We start from the raw sequence: 27,112 nt of genomic DNA, 5'->3' as shown, positions 1-27,112 counted from the left end.
AGAATGTGATCTTATTTGGAAATAGGATATTTACAGAGATAATTAAGAAATAATGAGGTCATGAGGGTGGACCGTAATCCAATATGACAAGTATTCTATAAAAAGGGGAAATTTGGACATGGAGACAGACACACATGGAGGGAGGATGACACGAAGTAACAGGAAGAAGACAGCTAAGTCAAGACAGAGAGACGGGGAGAGAGAATGCCATGTGCGATGCATCTGCAAGCCGAGGATTGTCAAAGATTGCTGGCAAATCACCGGAGGCTATAAAGAGGCAAGATTTCCCCCCCCACAGGTTTCTGAGGAAGCATGGCCTTGCTGACACCTTGATTTTGGACTTCTAGCATCAGAACCACACTATACTAAGTTCCTCTTGTTTTAAGCCACCCAGTTTATAGTACTTTGTTATGAGAGCCCTAGAAAATGATTACAATGACCTAGAAGATTTATTCCAGGAATGTAAGGGTGGATTGATATCAAGAAATCCATCAGTTATAGTCTATATGCATCAACTATTAATGGATAAAAACTATGTGACGTCATATACGCTAAAAAGGCATTTGATAAAATCAGCAGTAAATCTTAAAAACTCAAAGTAATTTGGAAATAGAAAGACATAATAAAGACCACATATCAAGAATATTATCCTAAACAGTAAAACTCTAAAATAATTTCATCTGAAATCAGAAATTAGACAAAATATGTCAACAATCACCATTATTAATATTCGCTTAGTAGTTTTAACAAATTCAATATGACAAAAATTACTGATATGAACAGTAGACGAGATAAAACTATTTTTATTGATACAATTGTGTATCTCAAAAAATAAGAACCTCTATAAAATGTGTACTAGAATTAAATGGTAATTTGCATTTTTTCTATATTAGCAGTAAGTTTTCAGATATGGAAAAAGGAAAATATTCTATTTACAACAGTGATAAGAATTATAAAATGCCTGAAAATAGATTTTAAAAGACACCACAGAATTTACACAAAGAAAATCATAAGGTCTCATTGAAGAGCATAAAATAAGATATGAAGAAATAGAGAGCCATGCCATATGCCATATTCTTGGATGGGAAAATTTACTATCATAAAAATGAGAATGGTTTCAAAATCAATAAACTTAATTCAGTTCCACACAGAATCCAACAGGAGATCATCAGGAGAAACTAGAATAGCCGAGCTTAACATTTATATAAAACTTAAATTGGATTCTTAGTTTATAATCACATGCAAAATTATAATTCAAATGGATTAAACTTAGATGAGAAATACAAAAATCTCTTGAAGAAACGCTAGAAAGTATATACACTGTCTAGGAGCTGGAAGAAATCACGTTACTCAAGGAAGGAACTGCAGAAGCTATAAACAAAATGATGTATACATTTGATAAGCGAAAGTTTAAAATTTTTGTATGGCAAAAATATTATAAATAAAATTAGAAACAGCAAATTTAGAAAAATTCTCTTATAAATTGACGAGAAAAAGACAACCCAAGGAAAATGAGCTTTTGCTCAAGAAAAATGAGCAAAAAATATAACTAATTCATAATACAGTGCCAATAAATATGCAAGAATATGCTCACTGTTGTCACAGAAATGCAAATTAAGGTACTACTGAGAAATCACTTTACATCTACGAGACCAACAAAAATTTAAAAGAGCAATAATACCTATTGCTGGTAAGGATGAAAGAAAAAGGTACTCTCATACAGAAATGGAAGAAATATGATTTGACAAAGAGTTTTAAACAAAAACATATATTCTTTGAATCAGTAATTCTATTCTTAGGAAGCTATTCCAAGATGTATGTATAAGGCCGTTTCTCACAGTATTGTTCATTTGTGCAAAAATCTAGAAACAGAGTTCTTAATCATGAACAAGTTACAGCTGACCCTTGAACAACAGGAGTTTGAACTGTATGGGTCCACTTACTCATGGATTTTTTCCACTAAATATGTACTACAGTACTACACAATCTGCAGTTGGTTGAAACCTCAGGCATGGAGAAGGGACGACTATAAAATTATGCAGATTTCCAAATGCGCAGGGTCAGCACCCCTAACCCGCAAAATGTTCAAGGGACAACCGCAATTTTGAAAAATAGCTGAATAATTTTTGATACACTCATATCATGGAACATTATTAAGCCCTTATACAGAATCAACTAAGACCTAAAGCTATAAGGATCTGCAAAGGATATTGTTGAGTGAACAAAAACAAGACATAGAGAATGTGCAAAACATAATCCATTTTTTAAAAAAACTTAAAACCCCCAAATAGGTACATAATATAGACACACAAACACACACACACACACACACACAAAGACACAAAATGGTACATGCTGAATAGTTAATGTGCTATATGGTGGATGGGTTATGAGGTGGCTGGAGAAATGGAGGAAACGAAAAGACGAGAAGCAAGAAAAGAGAGAGACTGCACTGAAATCACTGGTATGTAAGTTATGATTCAATTTGTTAAAATGTATATATGTATATATTTTATATGAGTAAATACATATTTTTCTACAAAATTAAGAAAAATAAAAAGATGTTTCTCTACTAACTTATAAACATGTCCATGATATACAGCATATATTGTATATATAGTCAAAAGGCAGTCTGGAATATGCAAATATTACACATGTATCTCTGAAAAAGAACAGTCAGCTCACCCTTTCTAAGTGTGTGCATAAGCAAGGAAAAAGTTATAGAAGGCTCAACACTTGGCAGTGAATACCTCTGGAGCCAAACTGGGACTGGGGATAGGAGTGGGGATAACTAGCTTCTTTACACATATTTATGTGTTTTATTTCTTTAAAGTATGAAAACAAATAAATGAACAAAGCCAAATACCTACAGGAGCCAGAGTGGAGCAAGCTTGGTAGGAGCTGTGATGCAGCAGAATACACACCTAAAAGCATTCAGTTTGAAACTTTAAAAATAACACAAAAACCATTTTGTAAAAGAAGACAGAGATAAGGGCAGGATCCAATTTAACTTTTTTTATGTCCAGTGTTTAGAAATGAGTCCTAGGTGTCACACGGATTTGATGTAGCAGATAAAGAAACCACACATCCTCTACTTTTTATTCATCTAACTCCAATCACAGGATCCATAACAAGGCCCCAGGAAGGCAGCAGAATGCTTCCAGAATGCATCTACCCTTTGATGCTGCAATATGCACCATTAGGAGAATAAGTACATGGCATCACAGAAGTACCGTATCATGATGGGTAGAACCCTCTGACATAAATCCTATCTCCTAAAGCAAAGGTAACAAAAGCAAAAATAAACAAATAGGACCTAATTAAACTTAAAAGCTTTTATACAGCAAAGGAAGCCACTGACATAATGAAAAGACAACTTTTAATGAGCGAAAATATCTGCAAATGACATGACCAGTCAGGGGTTAATATCCAAAATATATCAAGAGCTCATACACTCAACATCTAAAAAAACAAACAACCCAATTAAAAAAAAAACAGGCAGAAGAACTGAAAAGATATTTTCCAAAGAGGACATTCAGATGGCTAACAGGCACATAAACAGATGCTCAACACTGTTAATTATGAGAGAAATACAAATTAAAACCACGATGTGATATCACCTCACACTTGTCAGACTTTGTCTTATCAAAAAGAACTCAAATAACCAATGTCTGCAAGAATGTGTAGAAAAGGAAAGAAACCACTGTTGGTGGGAATGTAAATTGGTGCAGCCACTGTGAAAAACTGCATAGAGGTTTCTTAATAAAAATAGAACTACTCCTAGCCTGGGAACCTCCATATGCCATGGGAGCGGCCCAAGAAATAGCAAAATGACAAAAAAAAAAAAAAAAAAAAACCCTACTGTATTATCCAGCAATTCCACTCCTAAGTATTTACCTGAAAAATAATTAAAACACTCCTTTGAAAAGATGCATGCACCCCAATGTTCATAGCAGCATTATTTATAATTGCCAAGATATGGAAGCAACCTAAGTGTCTATTGACAGAGGAATGGATAAAGAAGGTATAGTACATATATACAAATAATGGAATGCTATTTGGCCATAAAAAAGAACAAATTTCTGCCACTTGCAACAATATGGGTGGAGTTGGAGGGTATTATGCTAAGTAAGTCAGGCAGAGAAAGACAAATATTGTCTGATATCACTTATTTGTGTAATCTAAAAAATATACCAAAGTAGTGAATGAATGTAACGAACAAAAAAACCAGATTCACAGCTATAGAAAACAAAGTAGTGGTTACTGGTGGAGAGCAGGAAGAAGGGAAAGGCAGAAAAGGGGTGGAGGATTAAGAGGTCCAGCCATTATGCATAAAACAAGCCACAAGGATATATTATACAATAAGGGAATATAGTCAATATTTTTTAACCATTTTTAAAACTGAAGTATAATTTACAGTGTTATGTTAGTTTCAGGTGTACAGCAAAGTTCAGTTATACGTATATATCTATCTTTTCTTTTTCATTATAGGTTATTACAAGATACTGAGTATAGTTCCCTGTTCTATACTGTAGATCCTTGTTTATCTACTTTACACATACTTTATAGATGTTAATCCCAAATTCGTAATTTATCTCTCTCCCACCTCCACTATCCCTTTTGGCAACTGTATGTTTGTTTTCCTATGTCTGTGAGGTTATTGCTGTTTTGTAAATAAGTTCATTTGTATTATGTTTTAAAATTCCACATATAAGTGATATTGTATGATATTTGTCTTTCTCTGACTTACTTCACTCAGTATGATAAGCTCTAGGTCCATCCATGGTGCTGCAAATGCAATTATTTCATTCTTTTTTAAGACAATATTTTATAATAACAATAGAGTATAACTATTTATTTTTAATTGTTTTATTGTTATTTCCCCAACACAATTTTTTTTCTACTGTATGGCATGGTGACCCGGTTACACATACATGTATACATTCTTTTTTCTCACATTATCATGCAGTATAACTTTTAAGTTGTGAATCACTAGGTTGTATACCTGTAACATATAATAATGTAATCAACCTTGCTTCAAGTAAAAAATCAAAAATAAAAATACTGATTAAAAAAAAAGAAATACATCCTGTCTTAAGAAAGGACTCTGCCTAATCCAGCTTCCTCACTTTGCAGCTGAGGAATCTGAGGCCAGGTTAAGCAAGTGCCATATTCTGATCCCCTCCATTCTCTCAATGGTAGGAAATTATTTCAGAATTTTCACTCAGACCAAATGAGTGATAAACAAGTAACAACGGTATTTCATTAGTTCAATAAATAAAAGTTCTATTTACATGTAAAAACCAGCCCTCAACTGTTAAACAGCTGAAATGCAAGGCACAGAGCCTGTTTTAAGTTGCCTTGTGTAACCCTATAAAGACATCTGTTAAAACCATAAGGTCAGTCCTCAATCATTCACGGACTCATTCTTCTTTTTATTCAACCAACACTCACTGAACACCTTCTATACCCCTGATCCTGAGAGGTACTGGTGATACACACATAAATAAGACATGGTCCTTGTTCACCACTCAAGTGATGGGGAAGTGAAAGCTATGAAACAAGTCAGACCCAAATACAAACCAAGTGTCGATAGAGCCATTTATTCTGACTAGAGTTTCAGGGGTGGCTTCATCAGGGGGAGTGAGTCAGGCCATGTATGGATTTCAGAGGCAACAGCAAGAGCAAAAGCAAGGGAGAAGTATGGTGAGGAAATAATCAGAAATGAGCCCAATCTGAGAAAAGAACCAGTGAGAAAACTACAAATTCAAATGTTCTAGCCTGAGGATAAAAGTAAGTTCAATCCAAGCACAAGATAATGTGCCACCCCAACTCCTGCATGCCTGACACGTCGGAAGTACTCAGTAAATAACATCCTGACCAACTAATCTCTGTGCATTTACTGAATGATTTCAGCATATTACCATGTACTGTCCAGGGTCTAAATCTCCCATCATTCCTTTCAGGTGTGTGTTTTCAGTTCTGACAGCTTTATATCTCATATCTGAGACCTGAAAGGAGAGCAGTAGTTAAAAGTGAATGTAAAATTCATAACAAAAGTTCAAAATTCTATGAAAATTAACTTTTTAATGTTAATACAAATATTTTCTAGGTGTAATGAAGGGAAGTACTTCTTAGGCATCATAATAAACCAGGATTGGTGCTAAATTAAAAATACAATGATTCATAACTTTTTTCTTTTCCCTTCCAAATTTCTATTTCTTTCTTCTTTTTTCCTATGGTATGCAAATTATTAACAGAAAAATCATAATGTTAAGAACTTGAATAACACTGTCCACTAAATTTCTTTATTACTTAATTAATTTTTACAACATGCAAATATGAGTTTCACATTTAATTTTGTTCTTTCTGATACTTCTGCCAAATTCCCTTCTTTTACTGTGACTACTTCATTTGGTCTAATTTATTTTTCTCTAATTTCTTCTACTTGGCAGTACTTAGACAAAGTGTGTACCCTTTTATTTATCGAAGGTGCATTTCATTACAGAACACTTCCCTTAGAAAGATATACTTCTGTAAATTACAAAATTATATTCTCCTTGACAAAAATCTAAAAATATAGAAGAATATAAAGGTGAAAATAAAAAATAATTCATAACCCAACTACTCAAATCACTGTTAACACCTGTAAAATATCATTTCCTATACAGGTGCAACGAATGCTATCGTCTCATCTATGCTGTTTCCGCCTATGAATTGTACAAATTAATCACAGCTTAAGGCTTATAATTGGGCAAAGGCAGAGTCTTTTTTTAAAATAATACACAGGATTTAAATATCCCCATTATTTGTGAAGTAACCCCCATATGCCTAGAAAATTACTGAACGGTGCTCTCAAAAGCTCTATATTTGGGATAAAGAGGCAGAGAAACCCTATACTTTCAATAACAGGTCACCAATTTGATGATGAGTAAGGGATCGAGGGAGTTTCAAAATAAACAGGAAGGAAGGGAAGGAGGAAGGGAAGACAAAGTCACTTGAAGTAGTTCCACAGTAGAATGTTACAACTGCTGTTTCCCCCAAGAACCACACTATACACTGAAAGGTAAGTATGAACGAATCTTTGTATTTTAACATCCATTTTTTAAAACTTTGAAATAAAGCTATGAAATGGGCATGGGACGCGTCCAAGAGAAACTGGAAGAGAAGCTTTTTTGAGATAAAAACGTTAATGGAAGAAAAACTATGGAAAACAAATTCAGGAAGAAATCTTTGACCAGACCGTGCTGTGGGAAGTGATCAGAACATGGGTCACAAGAAACTGTCTGCTTGAGATTTAATGAAGTTATCTTGTGCTGTCACTTATTTCCCTGGTTCTTGTTTGATGACACTTTGTACTATCTCAACATGGTTTCATGTGAGCCCACAAAGCGTTTCTGTGCTGTTGGTCTCAGAAACAATACAAGAATTACAATGCTTTTATTAGTCCATTAGGAAGGCTACTATCTGCACTGAGTGAGAGAGTGACGTGGACAGACACTGTCTGGCCGCTTGCATACCTGTTGTTTCGCTAACATCTTCTCTTTTATTTCTAACTCCATTTTTAACTGTCTTTCCAGAAGGGCAGCCTTCTTCATGATAGTTGCTATAGTGATCTCCTTCTGATGAAGCTCCTCGGTTAGGTCAGAGATTTCATTCCTCATCCGTTCCTGCTCGGAGCTATGGTACTCTTCCCCCTGACAGAGTTGGCTTCTTATCTGCAGCAGATATTTTGCACAAAAGAGTAACAAATCCTTTATAAAGCAGCTGTGCAGTCTTCCTCTCCTATCTTGAAACTTTGCCAGCCCCCATTTTACCCTCTTCTTCTGATCAATGCTAAATTAGAAACCGATACTTAATGATTTTTTTTCCTTCCAATTTCAAATTTTCTTTTTCACTTTTATTTTCTATGGCATGCAAACCATCACCAACGACTGATACTACTTTGACGACCACTTTGACAGGAGGGCGGGGACAGTTTTGTCAAGCACTTTCCCCCAGCTCCACTGAGGTATAACTGCAATAACAAAAACCTGCAAATAGTTAAAGGATACGACTTGGTGAGTTTGGACAAATACTTGTGTTACCATCACCACTATCAAGATAATAATCATATCTTCTACCTCTAAGAGTTTCTTTGTGTCCCTTTGTTGTTTTAATTGTGTGTGTGTGTGGTAAAAACACATAATAGGAGCTCTACCTACTTAACAAATTTTTAAGTGCACACAAAATCTCACTGCTGACTGCTGCACTGTGCTGTGCTGCAGACCATGGCACTTCTCATTTCACATAACTCACTTTATTTATTTTTTTTTTATTTATTTATTTTTTTGTTGTTGTTGTTGCTATTTCTTGGGCCGCTCCCGTGGCATATGGGGGTTCCCAGGCTAGGGGTTGAATCAGAGCTGTAGCCACCGGCCTACGCCAGAGACACAGCAACGCAGGATCCGAGCCGCGTCTGCAACCTATACCACAGCTCACGGCAATGCCGGATCGTTCACCCACTGAGCAAGGGCAGGGACCGAACCCGCAACCTCATGGTTCCTAGTCGGATTCGTTAACCACTGCGCCACGACGGGAACTCCCATAACTCACTTTATACCCATTAAACCCCCATTCTGGATTTGGTATGTCAGAAGAGCACTGGACCCACAACCCAGAGATTGATGGATCATTTTTTTCTTTTTTGGTTTTGCTTTGTTTTTCATTTTTAAAAGTTTTCTTGAAGTATAGTTGATTTACAATGTTGTGGTAATTTCTGCTGTACAAAAAAGTTATTCAATTATACGTGTACATGCATCCATTCTCTTTCAGATTCCCATACAGATTATCAGAGAATATTGGGTAGAGTTCTTTGTGCTATACAGCAGATTCCTGTTGGCCAGGCATTCCATATACCACAGTGAGATCTTTTTTTCCTTGGTCTTTTTAGGGCTACACCTGCAGCATATCGAAGTTCCCAAAAGGGGTTGAATCGGAACTGCAACTGCCAGCCTACGCCATAGCCACAGCCACAGCCACGCAGAATCTGAGCCTCATCTGCAACCTACACTGCAGCTCATGGCAATGCTGGATCCTTAACCCAATGTGCGAGGCCAGGGATCAAACTCACATCCTCATGTATACCAGTTACATTCATTACTTCTGACCCATGACAAAACTCCCTGGATAGATCATGTTTTAGGGAGAAAAAATGGCTTAGAGACGTTAGGTGGCTTGTTCAAATTAATAAAGCTTTTAACGGGCAGAGCCCAGGTCTAGAACTTAGGATACTTTGCTCTAAATTCAGTGTTTTGGACTAAGTTATGTTGTAGCGTTTAAGACTAAACACTACATTTTCAGAATCACATTATAATAAATTTCAAACTTAAATGTGTCCAAGAAAACCATCAGCTATTTTCCTTAAGCCTGCAGAGTCTCACTTTCTTAACTTTAGCTAACCTTTCACAGTAGAAACCTCTGGATCACCTTGGACTCCTCCTCTCCTTCCTCCTCCCAAATCAAGTCAGGGAGCAAACTCTATCCCTTCTATTTCAACCTCTCTTAAACCTCGCCACTGCTGTCCATTCCTATTACCACTGTCTCTAATTCTTGAGGTTCAGCGATAAAGTATATAATCACTGATCTCAAAAAAATCACAGTCCACCAGGGAAAACAAAAATAAAGAATTACAACACCGTGTAGCAACTGATATCAGCAGTGTGCCATGGGGTGGTGCTTAATCCAGCCTGGGGATATCAGGTTAGGATTCCCAGAGGAAGGGACATCAGACTGAACACTGCAGGACGCATGGAAGCTGGAGAGAAGATGGAGATGGGCTTCCAGGCAAAGAATGCCTGGACAGGAGGACTGGATGAGAGCGAGAAGGCACACTCAAGGAACCAAAGGCATCTGGAGCGGCTGGGATGTGGCGTGTTGTGAGAAGTAAGGCTGGAGAGTTAGGCGCCATTTACAGAGATTTCTGTGGATTTGCCCAGGGAACTTACTTCCAAAAAATTGTTTTTTCATTTCATCTTTAAAAATTTGAGGACATATCTCTAAAAGAATAACAGTGCGCACTCTCTTCTCTAACATAACCAAAATTCTAGTATGTCAAAAAATATTAACAATTTTTCACCATCATAAAATATCCAAGCACCATCAAATTTAAAATTGTATCAGAAATATAGCGAATTGTTGATAAGTGCTGGAGAGGGTGTGGAGAAAAAGGAACCCTAGTACACTGTTGGTGGGATTGTAAATTGGTACAACCACTGTGGAAAACAGTATGGAGATTCCTCAGAAAACTAAAAATAGAGCTACCATTTGATCCAGCAATCCCACTTCTGGGCATCTATCCAGAGAAAACCACGACTTGCAAAGACACATGTACTCTGATGCTCATTGCAGCACTATTTACAATAGCCAAGACATGGAAACAACCTAAATGTCCATCGACAGAGGAGTGGATCAAGAAGATGTGGTACATATACACAATGGAATACTACTCAGCCATTAAAAGGAATGAAATACCAGCATTTTTAGCAACATGGATGGACCTAGAAATTATCATGCTAAGTGAAGTCAGCCGTACAATGAGACACCAATATCAAATGCTTTCACTGACATGTGGAATCTGAAAAAAGGACAGACTGAACTTCTTTGCAGAACTGATGCTGACTCACAGACATTGAAAAACTAATGGTCTCCAGAGGAGACAGTTTGGGAGGTGGGGGGATGTGCTTGGGTTATGGGATGGAAATCCTGTGAAATTGGATTGTTATGATCATTATACAACTACAGATGTCATAAATTCATTTCAGTAATAAAAAATAAAAAAATATATAGTGATTGTTGGTTTTTCAGTTTCTTTAACTGAGATATAAATAAGGGCCACACATTCAGACTGGCCTTTATCATTTCGAGGCATCTCTTTGTGTGGGTGTTTGTGTGTGTTCTGAGTACTCTATGTACCTTAAATCTAATCTAGTTTCCAGATCAAAAAATTAAGATACATAACTCTTCACAGTCATACTCCTGATGACAGGCAGTCTAATTCCAGGGCCTTACCCACTGCGTGGTGGAACCTCTGTGAGCCCAGCCCTGGAAGGTGGTTCCCACACTGGAAAAAAGCCAGGAAGGATGACCAAACACCGAAAGTAATCTGGGCAGGAAGGTAAACGTGGTCCAGCCTCACATTTTAAACCGTCAACCTCTCATCTGATTCTCCTCTTTGGCTAGCATTTTTAGAGTTGGACGTGACCTTAGAACTCATGTGGCCTAACTCCATCATTTAAAAAGTGGGGGAAGAAAAAGACTCACAAGGCAAGGAACTGACTGCACCTAAGTTATCCAGCAGAAGACAGAGCAGGAGGCTGGCATACAGTAAGTACCCTCACCCTCGGAGAACATCAGTCTCCTTTCAGCTTGTCTTCTCTTTCCTATGCTTTTCCTTATAATTTACTTCATGAACAACGAGGCGGCTCTATCATTCATCCCCATGTGGGTTTTGCTAATTGCCTCCCTGGGGTGTAGTTTAACATATTCTCTCAAAACGGTACTTTTAAAACGTGAAAAAAAATGAGTATACCATCATGAAGAAGGAGTAAACTATTTTTATTATTTTCACAACATTTAGATATCAAAACATGCTATACTGCAAAACTTCTTATTTATTTAAAAAAAATTTGGGGGGGAGTTCCCGTCGTGGCACAGTGGTTAACAAACCCGACTAGGAACCATGAGGTTGCGGGTTCAGTCCCTGGCCTTGCTCAGTGGGTTAACGATCCGGCATTGCCGTGAGCTGTGGTGTAGGTTGCATACGCGGCTCAGATCCAGCGTTGCTGTGGCTCTGGCATAGGCTGGTGGCTACAGCTCCAATTCGACCCCTAGCCTGGGAACCTCCATATGCTGCGAAAAATTTTTTTTTGTCTTTTTGCCTTTCCTAGGGCCGCACCCACGGTATGTGGAGGTTCCCAGGCTAGGGGTCTAATCAGAGCTGTAGCTGCCAGCCTACACCACAGCTCACGGCAACACCAGATCCTTAACCCACTGAGCAAGGCCAGTGATCGAACCCGCAACCTCATGGTTCCTAGTCGGATTCGTTAACCACTACGCCACGATGGGAACTCCTAAAACTTCTTTTTAAATGAGATTAACTTACTAGCTCTAAATGACTTTTGACTTTATTAAAAATGTCAATTTTATCACAAAATAAGTGACTAAAAATCATTTCATATTGAAAAAGAGAAAAAAATAACAACTTGGAGGATTTTAACACATGGCTTTTGTTGGTTTTATGAGAATGAAAATGTTCTCTACAAACACTTCCTGGAAACTATAGCTATTTATACACAATTCATTTTGTTACCTTTTCTGCACAGCAATGCATTATCTAGAGATTTCCAAGAGCCTGTAAAGAGATTTGTGAATTCTCTCCTGCCATGTCAGAACTGTGCAAAATCAGTAGATTCCTTATATTACTGTTATTACTCTCCCCAAATCTATGAGGTTAAGAACGGTTTAACTCTACTTTAGGTGTCTTTAATCAACATTTTATGAAGTGTATTCACTCAGGACACCAGTAAGGGAACAGTTTTTTAAAGATGTATTTTAAAATATCAGTAAAATCAGTTTCAGGGGATTATGTGAAAAATATAAGGAAAACGATCATTAATTTATAACACCAGTTCTACACTTAATCATTCGTTGCCTGACAGCCAATTCTCTGGGAGACAGGGTATGTCTTTTATATCATTGTACTTCCTATAGAAATAAGCAGAAAAACAACAGTCCTACTACATATGCGATAAATGTTGAATTTGTCAGATGGTGGAATTTATGACCCTATACAGTTATAGGGGAGCTCAGCTCTAACATTAATTCATTCTCTAAATATTTATTTTCACTTATCATGTGCCAGGCACTGTGCTGGGCAGTGGGGGACAATTCAAAGCCACGTCCAGGTTTTTCCTACTTTTAGCAATTGTATAGCATTGAATATTCCATGTAACCTTTAAATCTGAAGACCTGAGAAATGAGTAGTAGCCATGATAAACTCATAGAAAGAAAGCGACAACTGAACTTTATTAGAGGAAGAAGAGAAGATACTTTTTGTAGGAAAGTTGAGAACCCCAGGGTCTTCCAGGGCAATGACCAGGTCTTATTCATCCTGTACTGGGCACTGCCCTGAAGACCCTGGTATTCTCGATTACAGAGTGTGGGTGTAACCAATAGCAACAGCAGCCGACATCTACAAGGTGCTGCCTCTCAGCTAGGTAAGCCCTGTTCTAAGCACTTTCCTTGAATTATTTTGTGGATTTTAACAGTATCAACTCTGGCACCAGATTGCCTGGATTTAAATCTGGCCTCTTCCACTTATTAACTGTGTGATATTGGGGGAAATTACCTCCGTTCTCTGTGCATAAGTTTCCTTCAATATAAAAGCAGACAGTATCAGTACCTACCTTCTAAGATGGTTCTGAAGAATAAATGAATTAGGATTTAGTAAACCCTTAGAACAGCTTCTGGCACGTGGCAAGAGCTATTTAAGTAGAAGCTAATATTAGCTCAATTAATCCTCATCCTAACCTTATGAGGTAGTTACTAATGATCCCACCCTCATCCTAGAAACCAGCAACTCACTCGGGCAAAATCCTAAACTTCTGCACCTGACGTGTGGCTGAGTGATTGGGTCTGTGCTCTCACACTTGCTGCACTAAGCTACCTCTCAGGGAGCCACAGGTCCTCTGTGTTTCACCGGGAATCTCCCAGGGGCAGAGTGATGACCTAAGGTTTTTTAATAGCATCACATGGAAGAGTGTCAGAATTAGCAGCTTGGTAGGCTATTATCTTAGGAGAAAATATAGAAGGAAAAAGAAGGGAGAGGGAAGATCCCCCCCCCCCTTTATACCCAAAAACTTCAGATCTGCTGGGAAGAACGGCGCTCATTATTTTCCATACCTTGTTCAATTCTTTTTCATGATTTGGTTGATCTGGGGTCACTGAAAACAGCTCTTTCCTCTTTTTTTCTGGCTCTTTAATAGGTGAATAAGATGACTCAAGTCTATAAATTAAAATGAATAAACATTAAGCTTAACTTGATAAATTTTTGTGATTATATTGTTAACTTAGGCCATTCTAGCTGCCAAAATAGATTACAGTCCGTTGGAAACATTTCTAGTTACAGGACTGGCAAGTTCTAATACTTTGAGATCCCATAAGAATTTACATATTTAACTGAGTGCAAATGGTTTTAGTGGGGGAAAAAAAGGTAGTAATTAATATGGAATTTCAATTATACATTAAAAATTGGCTGAAGACTGGATTTGCATATGTAGATAAGAGTTTTAGATAAGAAGAAAAGGCTGTTTCCTATAATAAAATAGCCTGGAAACCTGTTTAAAAAAAAAAATACACCTGGCTTGCTTCTGTATCATGGAAAGGAACTCTGTCAGTAGAGGTCTGGGGGAGCAACTGCTCCATAAAAGTGATCCACAATGATTAAATCTGACCGTCGACCCAGAGGGAGCGCAAATAGGTCTATTCTTTGGCTGCTCAATATAAAATGGAATTGCAATCACATATGGACACTAGAGAGGAAAGGCAGAAACTAGTGTAAAAAGTACAATTTCCTCGGGAAGTTTGGAGAACTACAAAACAAGGCAATCTTCACTTCCACATCGGGGAAGTTGGTAAAAACAAAAACAAAAACAAAAATCACTAAAACAGAAAAATGAAAGTAAGCAGGCAAGAAAAGCAGCATGCCTTCCCTTACTGCTGGCTTAATCTGGTGGAGTCTGGTATTTTGAGAATTGTACCCAATTATATATAATTTTAGGTTTCCAAAGAATTTTTTAAAAGTTCTACAAATCAAAAACTTAAACCCCATAAACCAAACAACATCTGAGTAATGATAGAGAATTAACTAATGTAAAGAGTGAAAACAAATGGCTTTTTTAAAAGGTATAAATTATCCCTGAAGTACACGGGTCTAGACTGGATTGCTTTTTCTGATTATCAAATGTGCATGTTAACTGCAGAAAACATTTTATCAGAATATATTCTGCTACAACGTTGTTGCCATCTAAGAAAAACCATTGTCAGCATTTTTGTGGTATATTGTCTTTTTTGCCCATGCACATGTGTATAAAAACATACATTTTCCCTACACAATTAGAATGTGCCGTACACATTTTTTAGTCCCCTTTTGTTTCCCACTCAGTAGTCTACTGTGAGTACTGTATCCAATATTCTCTTAAAACATTATTTCAGGATCAATTAAAATTTTTTTCTTATTTGCTATGATTTTGACAAGGGAAAAAATGCAATTTCCAATTTTAAAATTCTTCCTAGGCAATTCCGGGAGTGAAATGCTGAACTGAACAGTAAAAACCTCATAACGATCTTATAAATTTCAGTGAGTGAATGGAAGAAACGTCAGCCCTTAATGTGGACAAGTTCAAAGAAGAAAGAAAACACTAATCACGCTAAGATATAAAGGAACTATCATTTATTATGTAGGAAAGGAGTGTTGGAATTATTTTTAATAACTCTCAGGACTTATTGGAGAAAGGTTCTGAAAAATGAATGAAAACATTACAATGCTACTATTGTAAAACTATTGTGTGTCTACACGCGGTCGCCTCGGCTGCTTCACCTTAATACAGCTGTAAAGAAGAAACAAGAGTCCAAATTAAAAAAAACAAAACAAAACAGCAATAAAGAGGATAGAATCACGTTCATATGAGAAAACACTCAAAGGGTTAGACTCTTTCAATGGGAAAGATGCAGGCTGAAAAGACCATGACCAAAGTCTAAAATCCAGTGGAAATTGTGAAAAGTTAAGCATCTATCTTTTCACCAAATCTCAGGATACAAGAACTGAAGAATATCCTCCAAATGAGAAAGATGTAGTTTGGAGACCAAAATATATAGCAACTTAAGTAGAACATGGCAAGCAGGCATAACAGAGAAGAGTTGTACTGGCCAATGATGTGAATAGCCACAAGATTTTACGTTAAATCATGTACTGAAGGGAAGCTGGCAATATATGGAATTCAACACTGGCCTTGTGAGAGAGCTGCAGAGAAAGTACCTACATGCTCTTTACCCATCAGAGCTAGACATGGGTTGAATGGTTTGCTCTTCTGGGAAATTTCTTATGTTTTTAGGCATATACAATCTTTTTTTTTTTTTTTTTCTTTTTTAGGGCCGCACCTGTGGCAAATGGAAGCTCCCAGGCTAAGGGTCAAATTGGAGATCTACACCACAACTCACGGCAATGCTGGATCCTTAACCCACTGAGTGAAGCCAGGGGTTGAACCAGCATCCTCATGGAAACTAGGCAGATTCGTTTCTGCTGCACCACAACAGGAACTCCCTAGGCATACACAATCTTTGTGCAAAGACATTTCTCACCAACTTGTCACACTGGAACAGCCTTGCACATAATATATCTCCTATGGATTTATCAATAATCAGCAGTGATGCCATAAGTTTACATATCGGAGCACTCAATAATGCTGACTAGATAATAGCATTCCACCATCCTTGGTTAGGGGTACAAGTGGTCACTTTTAGGGATCTTATTTTGCCATTTTGTTATTAAGCGTAGACCTCAAAGAAATGCTACCAGGTTCCATAACTTTGAAGAAATAATTGTTGTCTTTAAAACAATTTAATAAAATCTTTCAATAAAATATCCTTCACCATTTGGCTACTCAGTTTCTATAATACTATTACTGGTCTGGCATTAACCTTCAGATGTGAGAAGGGTTCAAATTCTATCAAGAATTAGACCAGTGAATGGTTAGAACCGTCAAACTGTCTATTCGCAAACATAAACACGGAATAGTCCTCCACAGTCCCATTTCCTTAGTGGTTATGGAGTACACAGCATCTGCCTGATTTTAAGAGAGGAAAAATAAAAATCTAGTTCTAACAAAACCCTTAATGGAACTGACAAGGTGGTGAGTGTGGAAGCCAAAATGAACACAACATTTACCAGTGAGAAGTTAATAACAGGTTTAAGGTTATCAAAATAAAAACATCTGAAAAATATGAAATAAATCTTATTTATCAACATTTATAATTAAATACCAGCTCTAGTCTATTGTTTTTTTACAACATTGTGAAGAATAAAAGTTCAAAGAAAATCTCTGACCTCAGTGTGACACATAAATATCCCTAATAAGAACATGACATAATTTTCTAGGGGAGTAAAGATAGTGATTTTGAAGACAGAATTATCACTAATTTTAAAAAATATCTAATACAGTCTAATAATTAAGATGCTAATACAAAGCAGACTTGTAATTCTTTTTTTTTTTTTTTTTTTTTTTTTTGTCTTTTGTCTTTTTTTTTGTTGTTGTTGTTGCTATTTCTTGGGCCGCTCCCGCGGCATATGGAGGTTCCCAGGCTAGGGGTTGAATCGGAGCTGCAGCCACCGGCCTACGCCAGAGCCACAGCAACGCGGGATCCGAGCCGCGTCTGCAACCTACACCACAGCTCACGGCAACGCCGGACCCTTAACCCACTGAGCAAGGGCAGGGACCGAACCCGCAACCTCATGGTTCCTAGTCGGATTCGTTAACCACTGCGCCACGACGGGAACTCCAGACTTGTAATTCTACTTTCAAATATAAAACTCTTAAAAATATTCAAACATACTTTGAATAGTTTTTCCCAGGCTGCTGAATATAAAAATATACCTTTTTTTATTTTCTTGAGCACTTCGGCACTCTCCTATTTTTGTTAATTCTCTGTGCAACTGCAATCGTTCCATTTCTATAATTCTCAAGAGATCATCACGTGACTGTAACTCACTTTTCACCTCTGAGAGTCCTGCTTCCATGGCCTAAATAAAAATAGCAAAAATTTTCAATGCTCACATTTGAATATCATGATGCATAGCACATATTAAAATATTTAATATCTATGAACCACCCTAATTTCAAATGAACTGATATTTAGTCCTTCACTGGCTCTGTCTTACAGAATTTCATTCCTTCATTCATTTACTGAACAAATATCTACTGAGCTCTTACGCTGTGCTCCTCACCAAGGATGCAGCCAGAATCTGTCCTCTTGAACTGATAGTCTAGTGCTAAAGACAAAGAACCCTACAAATATGGCCATACTTGTGTGAAAGAGGGAAACATAAAAGAATAAAATATCAACACAAAGAATTTGGATTAATGCGAATAATTCCTAATTTAAATAAGATAATAACCAAGAAAAACCTAATTTCCAAGCTGGCCAACAAAGTGAATTATAAACCATGGTTTATGGTTCCACTTTTGGCCAACGGTAGCCCTACTTTAGTGGGTAACTGGAAACACCAGCCATCCCATGAGTCCAGTGTTTTATTTGGTAAACAGAAGGGACTTGAGCAAGTTTAGAAGCTGTTGGGAAGGATCCAGTTGGGAAAGAGAAGGGGTAATACTAATGGTGTCTGGTACCTGAGAAGGGGGTGAGATCAGTCCCGAAGCACAAGGAGAAGTGCCCAAAGCAAAAGAGTCCAGGAAGAAGGAAGATGGAATGCAGAAACACATGTGCATTTGTAAATGGAGAGATACGAGAGGGGCTTTTTTTTTCCTTGTAAAGTAAAAAGGCAATGCCAGTTCAAAGAAAGGTGGAGGTGGGAATTGGGGAGGGAGTTTTTGAAAGAGGAGGATTGAGATGGCCTGCAATGGGAATGGGAACATGAGATGACAAGAGCAACACAGAAGGATTCCTGGCAGTGCTGATACTCATTCGAGGTTTGTGACCATGACCTGCTGAGTGATTTTTTTCCAGCAGTATTTGACTGCTTTCTGGGAGAGAGGAATGGCACAGTCTTTCCATACCATCAGACCAACTCCACTGGATTATACAGAAAAACTAATATTAAGTGTGCCTGATCCAGGTCATCAAACCCATCACCATTTTTTTTTTTTCTTTTTACAGCCCCACCTGTGGCATATGGACACTCCCAGCCTAGGGGTTGAATCAGAGCTGCAGCTGCAGGCCTGAACCACAGCCATAGCAGCACTGGATCCAAGCTGCACCTGTGACCTTCTCCACAGCTTGCGACAACGCCGGACCCTTAACCCACTGAGCAAGGCCAAGGATTGAACCCACATTCTCACAGACACTATGTTGGGTTCTTAACCTGCTGAGCTACAATGGAAACTCCCATTGCCACTTTTATACATGAGGCAATTGAGGGCCAGAGTTGGTGAAAGTTACATAGTTCATAAGCAGCAGATTTGGGAATGGAAAAATGCAGATCTTTTGTCTACTAGTCCAACTGCAACATTCAAAAATAATTTATTTCATGCAAAATAAGTGAAGCAGACCTGTAGCTTACTGGTAAAGATAGGGTGGGATGTTCTGAGGGCAGGAGGTTCTACTGCTAGTAAAGGCTGTAAAAATACTACAGATATTTTTGGAGTTTCCATCGCGGCTCAGTGGCTAACAAATCCGACTAGGAATCAGGAGGTTGTGGGTTCGATCCCTGGTCTTGCTCAGTGGGTTAAGGATCTGGTGTTACCACGAGCTGTGGTGTAGGTTGCAGACACGACTTAGATCTAGCGTTGCTATGGCTCTGGCTCAGGCCGGCAACTACAGCTCTGATTTGAGCCCTAGCCTGGGAACTTCCATATTGCACGGGAGCGGCCCAAGAAAATGGCAAAAAGACAAAAAAACCAAAAAACAAAAAACAAACAAAAAAAACTACAGATATTTAAAAAAATAATTTGTCCAATAATTCTTTTTACATCAATAACAGCTATATTCAAATATAATTTATATATCATAAAAGTCACCATTTAAAGCATACAATTCAGTGGGTTTTAATATATTCACAAAGTTGTGCAAGCATTACCAGTATCTAAGTCCAAAACATTTTCATCACTCCCCAAATAAACCCAATACCCCTTAGCAGTCAATCCTCATTTTCTCTCCTTGCCCCAGCCCCTGGCAACCACTAATGTCTGCTCCATCTCTATGGAATGACCTATTCTGGACAATTCATACAGATGGTATCATACAGTATATGATCTTTTGTAACTGGTTTCTTGGCATAACACTTTCAAGGTTCATCTACGTAGCACGTAGCAGTACTTCATTCTTTTCAATTGATGAATAGTATTTAATTGTACAGATACACATTTTGTTTATTCATCAGTTCATGGACATTTGAGTAGTTCCTTTTGGTGGCTGTTATGAATAACGCTGTTATGAAATTCATATATAAGCTTTTATATGGACATGTGTTTTCTTAATTCATATCCAAAATTCACAGTTTAGAATTATAGTTGTGTATACAGTATAGGACATATGGGTTCCCAGATAAAATGTTCTTACAGAAGCCTTAACAGTATATTATTTTCCAGGAGACCCACATACCTGGGTTCAGTAAAGAATGCAGTAGCTGCAATACTTTGGCCCCCCAAATCTCAGACTGACTTGGAAATAAGTATGACAATATATTCACATAGGTGATTTAATGGACTTGTTCGGATAAAGTCCGTTTCAAACAGTGGGGATTTTTCAGATGAGGTTAAAATTTCAAAATAAACCAAAGAAATGTGAAACAACAGATTCGCCAGTAGAAAGACAAATTAACTTGAGGTGAACCTCATGCATTACTTTGCCCAATTGAAGAAGGCACTCTCTGGGCTCCTTGCTTTGCAAATTTGCCACCAGGGAGCAATCTAACACGAAGCTGCATGTAGTAGGGTGGGCCTGCCTTCACTTGGGGGGCGGGGGGGGGGCACAAAAGGGCTCTAACTCCAGACAAATGAAATGCAGTCACCATGGGCTAGAGTTAACTGAAATTCTGTACAGTGTGATAATAATGGAGTCTATTTGCACACTGTTATTAGAAAGTCATACCTAAAAGAGTGACATCTGGAGATATCATTAAGAGAAGAAGCAGCTGTGCTTTAGTTACAAAGGTAGGAAATTTATGCTAAAATTGAAACTTTTCACAATATAAATCAATAATAATGATTTGACATTTTTATAACAGGAAGGAATATGCAAAAGATTTTAATTATAATTGACACTATTATGTAAACTGACTATGAAAGTATAAGAAGCTTTGTTGATACTGGTAAGTTGAGCTGTCTTCTGACTTATGCAATATCCCTTTGAATTCAATGTTAATAATACTGAATTGACACAAGAATTAGTGAATTTATTTAACTTAGATGCAGTTTCGAAGTTGGCATGCTTTTTGCATAAAAGTCAAATCAATTATTTGTCCGTATAGATGTGAAATTTAGGAAAATGTTTCTTTAGTACATGATTCAGTTATTAGAACATTCAAGTTTGTGTGGAACAAGTTGGGTATGTAAATCTATTTTTTAGACTGTAAATTTCATGAAATCTAAGTATAGATCAGGTATTTCCAGTGAATACTTAGCATCCAAATTGGGACATGTTGTAAGTGTAATATACACACCAGATTTTGAAGACTTAGTATGAAAAATGTACAACAGCTCATTAAATAATTTCTTACACCAATTACATGTTAGCATAACACTCTGGATATATAGTGTACTGAATAAAATGTATTACTATTATGTATTTCACCCATTTCTTATTATTTCTTTTAATGAAGCTGCTAGAAAAATGTAAATTATATTATATTTCATTATATTGGACAGTGTTGCCTCTAATATCTTAATGGCATATTAGCGAGCAAACAAAAAAAGTTCAATTTGGGGGGCACAGATACTAGAAAAAGTGCAGAACAATTTATTCCCGTCATTAACCACCAATGGAAATATCGCACACTTTCAAAATGTGAGTGTAACACAGCACACTAAATAAATGTATGCAATGAAATTAATATGTATATAGACACATTTCAAGGTTGAATAAAGACAAGTGAGAAGATGTGATTCATGTGAAAATTCAGATGCAGCTGGCATTAAAATGTACTGTAAACCAAAGAGAATTTTATATAGAATAAGTGACAGTAATTCAAATTGAAATGGTTGTCTTTTTAAATTCATGTACAAGATGTGGAATGCTAGCGTATGACAGTTTTACAAAAAGAGAAGAGAAATTTCTTTCTAAATACATGTACTGGTTATAATGATTATTCACCTCTAATTAATCCCATTTGGTAAAATATAAATTTTGTAAAACAAGTTTAAGGCCCATCTGTTTAGTTAGAAATTTGCTTAATGGTTTGAGGGATGTTGTGATGCTAAACTTCAAATCAGCTATCTCAAATCAGTATCAAGTAGTGAGTAATTGATATCTTCTCATTTAGTATTTATTCTAAAGAAAAAGAATGGAACATAAGTAAAATGTGGAAATAAAACAGGGGAAAAGGCCAAAAGCATTATTTTCAGCATTTTTCTCTAGATGGATCAAAGTTAATTAGTTTTCCTTAAAGGGGAAATCTTATCTTTTAGACACCTTGACTTTTTTTTTTTTTTTTATTGTCTTTTTGCTATTTCTTGGGCCACTCCCACGGCATATGGAGGTTCCCAGGCTAGGGGTCTAATCGGAGCTGTAGCTGCCGGCCTGAGCCAGAGCCACAGCAACACGGGATCCGAGCTGCGTCTGCGACCTACACCACAGTTCATGGCAAACGCCGGATCGTTAACCCACTGAGCAAGACCAGGGACCGAATCCGCCACCTCATGGTTCCTAGTCGGTTTCGTTAACCACTGCACCACGACGGGAATTCCAAGACACCTTGACATTTTTGAAGCAAATTACTTCTCAAAAATCTCTCGTTACAACGATAACGTATTTGTATGTGTGTGAATCATACTTTAGACTAATTTTGTTTTTTAACACATGGGATTCCTCTGGAAAGTATAAAATGAGATTCTTAAGTTTGCTAATGTTTCTAGGTCCAAGGATAAGTAAATTATTTTTTTAAATTAACAAAAATTTGTGAAAATAACTTTTGTACACTTTCTCATAGAAATTGGTGGAAAATGAATAAGTAAATAGCAGTCACACTAAACTTTATCATTAATGCTGGAGAACTCTGGTCTGTGCTGTTTACTTGGAGAGAAGGGTGGGCATTGCAATCTGAACTGGGAATGTTCAAGTTGTCAGTGGTTCTCAGTGTCCATTCTGTCCCTATTTGCAAGATTTTTTTAACAAGAATTCTTATAACTTTTCCTGGAAAAGTATAAAAGGCAAAGTTCTGAAAAGGAGAGAGGTGCGGGTGGTCAAGGAGTGTGTTACAAAGTCAGTCGTGCTGCCACGAAAGGGGAACAGGGGCTCTTTCCAGACTATGGGGCAAGAGCAGTGACTCCTACTCCACAAGCAAGCCAAGGGCCAAAAGCTGAACCTCAGTCTAGGAGGGAGGATGTCCTTGGGCTGTCACGTCCAAACTGAACTCCTCTGGGGAACATTAAGAGGAACTGGCTTTAGGGGAGGATCGGGACCTCAGTGAAGGGTAGAACCAGGCTTCAGAGATTAGACTTAGTGATGAAATATGTTTCAGGCAAACTAAAGAGAACAGAATAGGTCTGGGAAGAAAATAGGCACCTAGGGATCAGAAACAAAGGGACAAAGAGAACTCCTCAGTCTGTGCGGGATAACCAGAAACCCAGGGGAAAATATTCGGGAAGTATCCAGAAAAACTATCTCCCTATTTACTGATTGTGAGCCTGGTGGAAGCTCTGGCAGTACAAGACAACCGCAAAATGTAAATTTAAGCTGTCTTCATGTTTCATGTTGTTTTTCTTTAAATCAGGGCCAGAGGCATGGCCAGTGGCCCCTGCCCAGGGAGATGAAATAGAAGCAGCCCTGAGAGGGCGAGGAGCCTGTTAGAATCAGTGGTCCTGATGCAAACCAGCTCCACTGGGACTGGTGGGCCGAGGCACGCGCAACATGTGAAACTACCTGGACAAGCTCCAGAGCAGAAGAGTAAGGGCTAATCTCATCTACTTTCCAGTGAAGCCAGAGAAAATACTTTTCTGTTTTCTAGACAATGTATGTCTTTCTCATTATTATTTCGCATTTAGAGTGGTTTGTTTACATCTGCTTTCTAATTTGTATTAGAATAACACCCCTTCCTCAACCAAAGCTAAGTTTGGGATGGGGAGCTGTTTGGCAACAGGAGAAGTTGGGAGCCTGTGTTTTGTCCCCTTGTCAACTTGGGGAGAGGGGAGCACAGAAGACAGATGCTGGCAGAGAAAGAAGTGAAAGGATCAATCCCATATGGAATCCCACATAGGATGTGGCAGGATGAGGGAAGGGAAAGCCAGCCCAACACTAAGCCCTGGGAGCTTCCGTGAGAAACACCCTGAGGGACAATACCTTAGGGAAGTGGGAGCTGCTCAGACAGAGGCCTGGAAAGGTGACCCCAACATGAGAGGGAAGAGAGTGGGACTAAGAAATGGGCCAACTGACACAGAGGAACTGGGAGAAAGAGGCTGAAGGCTGCAGGTGGGAGATAAGACCTAGAGTGGGAGACAGAACCATAGGGGGTGTGAAGTAACAGCAACAGCCACGAATAAGAAATATGCATTTAGTCAAGAAATTGGAAATGGCCAATTTTGATGAATGCTGTCTATCCTTCTTAGTGGCTCCCAAAGAGAGAGACAAAAAAAGATTTTTGAGTTAAGAAAAAAATTAATCCTTGGAAAAACCATTGATCACATCTGCCAGTGTGGAGTTACTGAAAAAACCCAAAACTCCAACCTACCATTTGGTAACTGACTATGAAAAGGTTAAAGCTGATATATCACAGGGAATGCCTCCCCTGGTCCCCACTGAGGTTATCAGATTGTCGAACCTTAAATGATTTCCTGGATCTTCATCCTAGGATTCCTGAGTCCAAGAGGCACAGGGTCAAAGAGAATGAATGATGGGGACACAGGGTGCTGTGTGGCTAAAGGGCTAGGTTTTTTAGGACTAGAGGTCTGTGAGCGACCACTGTTACACTGCACTGGCAAGATACTATTACACCACTGCAGAACACAAGTGCACCTGTTGGAGTAAAGTACCCACAGGATTACTAAGTTTACTCATCAAATGAGAGCTACTTGGTAAGAGAAAAGATAAGCTGAATTTATACATGTAGGAGTTCCCATCGTGGCTCAGGGGTTAACGAATCCTACCAGGAACCATAAGGTTGCAGGTTCAATCCCTGGCCTTGCTCAGTGGGTTAAGGATCTGGCTTCACTGCGAGTTGTGGTGTAGGTTGCAGACGTGGCTCGGATCTGGCGTTGCTGTGGCTCTGGCACAGGCCGGCCGCTAACAGCTTCAATTACATCCCTAGCCTGGGCACCTCCCTATGCCACAGGTGCAGCCCTAGAAAAGACCAAAAAAAAAAAAAAATTATACATGTAATAAAAAATTAGCTTTCTATTCCATATACCTGTTGGGTCATCATTTATACAACTCATGGGCAGTTATCAATTAAAAATAAAAATAAATCTTTTACCTGGCACTGTCTTTGGTACATTTTCAGTTCTTGTAAGAGCTTCTGATTTTCATCTTGTAGCTTATTCCTGCTTAATGCTATTTCACTCACAGCTGATTTTAATTTTTCAATAATGAACTCATCTCTTTCAGTGGTTTCACAACTGTGATCTGGTTCACATAGCAACTGAGGAATTTCAGAGCTGCTGTCTTCCATGCCCTGTTTTTTACCATTTAGTTGAGTTTGGTAACTTTGTGCCTGTTTCTGAGAAATATGAAAATTGTGTCAGTTGAGTGGGGAATACAACACTTAAGCTTACATAAAGTTCAAGAATGATAGAGAAGAATTAGGAAAAAACATTTATATTATTAATGAAACTGTTCTTCATAATTCAGTCTTGTGTTTATTCTAAAACTTCAATTTCAGAGGGCATAAAGAGAATATATATTTGCATAAACTCAGAGCAAATATGTAGAGTAGGGTAGAGGACTTTGGGTAGGGAATTCTTATTTAGCGAAAAAGAAAATAGAGAAGATATTTAAAAAGGGGGGAAAATATGGATTCTATTACACAATAGTTGAAAATTTCTCTATGGCCAAAAAAATAAATAAATAAAATAACAAACAAGAAAACACGATGGACTGTAGGAAAAAGTTGTCAACACCTGTAACAAGGGTAACTTCTGGTACACAAAAACTTCTAAGAAAAAGACAACGCAAGAGAAAAGTGGACAATATTTATGCACAGGCAATTCACAGAAGAGAAAATGAAAAAGTCTAGAAACACATGAAGAGATGCTCAACATCACAAGCAGTCAGAGAAACACAAAGCGAATCAAGCCAACATTACTCTTGGTCCATCAGGTTGGTAAAAATCAAAGGACTGATCTTCTGGTGAGAGTCTGGGTAGTTTTGCTGGCTGTTGAGAAACTAAATTACTAACTTCTTTTAGGAAGTCATCTGCCAATATTTATTAAAAATCTGATTGGCCCACTTTCCATTGCCCGAATTTGCACTTGCTCTCTTGCCTCAGCAGCTTTGCTAACGTTATTTCCACCACCTGGAATACGTTCTCTCTTAGAACATATCCTTCCTTCAAGATCCTGGCCTAGTCCCACCCCTGCTGGAGGATGTTTCCTAAATCCAAATTTTTCTTACTCCTTCCACCTCTAAAAGGATTTGGATCCTTTCCTTTCACTTGTCATTAATTATCTGTAAACCTGTACATGTGTTATGTCTGTGTCTAGACTAAGCTTCTAGGGGGCAGGGACCAAGCAAATTTAAGACTTTCTAAGAGACTTGATCATAGGCATGCAAAAACATGTTATTTAATGACATAATAACAATGGACCTTTTTTTTTTTTTTGGTCTTTTTAGGGCTGACCCGCAGTACATGGAGGTTCCTAGGTGAGGGGTCGAGTCAGAGCTATAGCTGCCAGCCTACACCACAGCCACACCAGATCCTTCACCCACTGAGTAAGGTCAGGGATCAAACCCGTGTCCTCACGGATACTACTCAGGTTTGTTACCACTGAGCCATGATGGGAACTCCACAATGAACACTTTTGAATTGAAGTATCATTGATTTACAATGTTGTGTTAATTTCTGCTGTATAGCAAAGTGATTTCTTTTTAAATATTCTTTTCCATTATGGTTTATCATAGTACACTGAACACAGTTCTGAGCTGTACAGTAGGACCTGTTTATCCCCTCCATTTATAATAGCTTCTATCTGCTACC

The 27,112-nt window shown here is 38.0% G+C and overlaps 1 protein-coding gene across 18 annotated transcripts in view; it reads right to left on the bottom strand.

The window, feature by feature from the left end:
- DEUP1 (deuterosome assembly protein 1) overlaps positions 1–27,112 on the bottom strand; it is a 205,300-nt gene that overhangs the window by 34,084 nt on the left and 144,104 nt on the right. For all 18 annotated transcript variants that reach the window (XM_084975657.1, XM_084975661.1, XM_084975665.1 and 15 more), the window contains 5 exons: positions 25,394–25,636; positions 17,691–17,836; positions 13,942–14,044; positions 7,521–7,718; positions 5,925–6,011 (listed from right to left, as the gene is read on the bottom strand). In XM_084975657.1, coding sequence (XP_084831783.1) covers positions 5,925–6,011; positions 7,521–7,718; positions 13,942–14,044; positions 17,691–17,836; positions 25,394–25,636 — 777 coding nt within the window. The remainder of the gene's footprint in view (positions 1–5,924; positions 6,012–7,520; positions 7,719–13,941; positions 14,045–17,690; positions 17,837–25,393; positions 25,637–27,112) is intronic.

Source organism: Sus scrofa, chromosome 9 (assembly GCF_054392235.1).
Source record: "Sus scrofa isolate SSC_HxYL_T2T_F1_AM1 chromosome 9, Sscrofa_HxYL_maternal_Yorkshire_Landrace_v2.0, whole genome shotgun sequence".
NCBI lineage: Eukaryota > Metazoa > Chordata > Mammalia > Artiodactyla > Suidae > Sus > Sus scrofa.
Note: the sequence above shows the minus strand (reverse complement) of the source record. Positions and strands in the feature narration are given on the sequence as shown.